Genomic DNA, 881 nt, shown 5'->3' with positions numbered 1-881 from the left:
TCTCTCTCTCTCTCTCTCTCTCTCTCTCTCTCTCTCTCTCTCTCTCTCTCTCTCTCTCTCTCTCTCTCTCTCTCTCTCTCCTCCTCTCTCTCTCTCTCTCTCTCTCTCTCTCGCTCTCGCGTACAGGGTTCGGATTGCTGGAATCGGGAATCGCCGATATGAAGAACGAAGTGAACATCATGGTGAAGAACGCCGTCGACGTCGTCTTCGGCGGCATCAGCTACTGGATGGTCGGCTACGGCCTCAGCCACGGCGACGCACCCGGATCGAACCCCGTCGTCGGATTCGGACGCTTCTTCGTCGACGCTGAACCGGACGAGATGGGCTGGCTCTACTCCGACTTCATCTTCCATCTGTCGTTTGCGACGACGGCGACGACGATTGTTTCCGGAGCGATGGCGGAACGGACGAAGCTGTCTGCTTACATCGTCTTCTCTTTTATAAACACAATCATCTACAGCTTCCCAGCGCACTGGGTGTGGGCCGACAACGGATTTCTCCGCCAGATGGGAGTAGTAGACATAGCAGGTGAGTACAGCAGGTAACGTAGCAGGTGACGTAGCAGGTGATGTAGCAGGTGACGTATCAGGTGACGTAGCAGGTGACGTATCAGGTGACATAGCAGGTGTGACATAGCAGGTGACATAACAAGTGTGACATAGCAGGTGACGTAGCAGATGACGTAGCAGGTGAGTATAGTAGGTGACGTAGCAGGTGACCTAGCAGGTGACGTAGCAGGTGACATAGCAGGTGACATAGCAGGTGACGTAGCAGGTGACATAGCAGGTGACGTAGCAGGTGACGTAGCAGGTGACGTAGCAGGTGACCTAGCAGGTGACATAGCAGGTGACCTAGCTAGGTGACGTAGCTAGGTGACATAG

The 881-nt window shown here is 54.4% G+C and overlaps 2 protein-coding genes across 2 annotated transcripts in view; both read left to right on the top strand.

Annotated features, from left to right (window-relative positions):
• The window catches only part of LOC106811063, an 8,304-nt gene extending 8,130 nt beyond the window's left edge, over positions 1 to 174 (top strand). Inside the window, exon 6 of the mRNA XM_014814587.1 lies at positions 165 to 174. Coding sequence (XP_014670073.1) covers positions 165 to 174 — 10 coding nt within the window. The remainder of the gene's footprint in view (positions 1 to 164) is intronic.
• A 5-nt stretch (positions 175 to 179) lies between these two features.
• Positions 180 to 881, top strand: part of LOC106811062 (putative ammonium transporter 3) — a gene marked incomplete at its 3' end in the record, with an annotated part of 9,108 nt that continues 8,406 nt past the window's right edge. The window contains exon 1 of the mRNA XM_014814586.1: positions 180 to 528. Coding sequence (XP_014670072.1) covers positions 180 to 528 — 349 coding nt within the window. The remainder of the gene's footprint in view (positions 529 to 881) is intronic.

This window comes from Priapulus caudatus, unplaced genomic scaffold, assembly GCF_000485595.1.
Source record: "Priapulus caudatus unplaced genomic scaffold, Priapulus_caudatus-5.0.1 Scaffold501, whole genome shotgun sequence".
NCBI lineage: Eukaryota > Metazoa > Priapulida > Priapulimorpha > Priapulimorphida > Priapulidae > Priapulus > Priapulus caudatus.
Note: the sequence above shows the minus strand (reverse complement) of the source record. Positions and strands in the feature narration are given on the sequence as shown.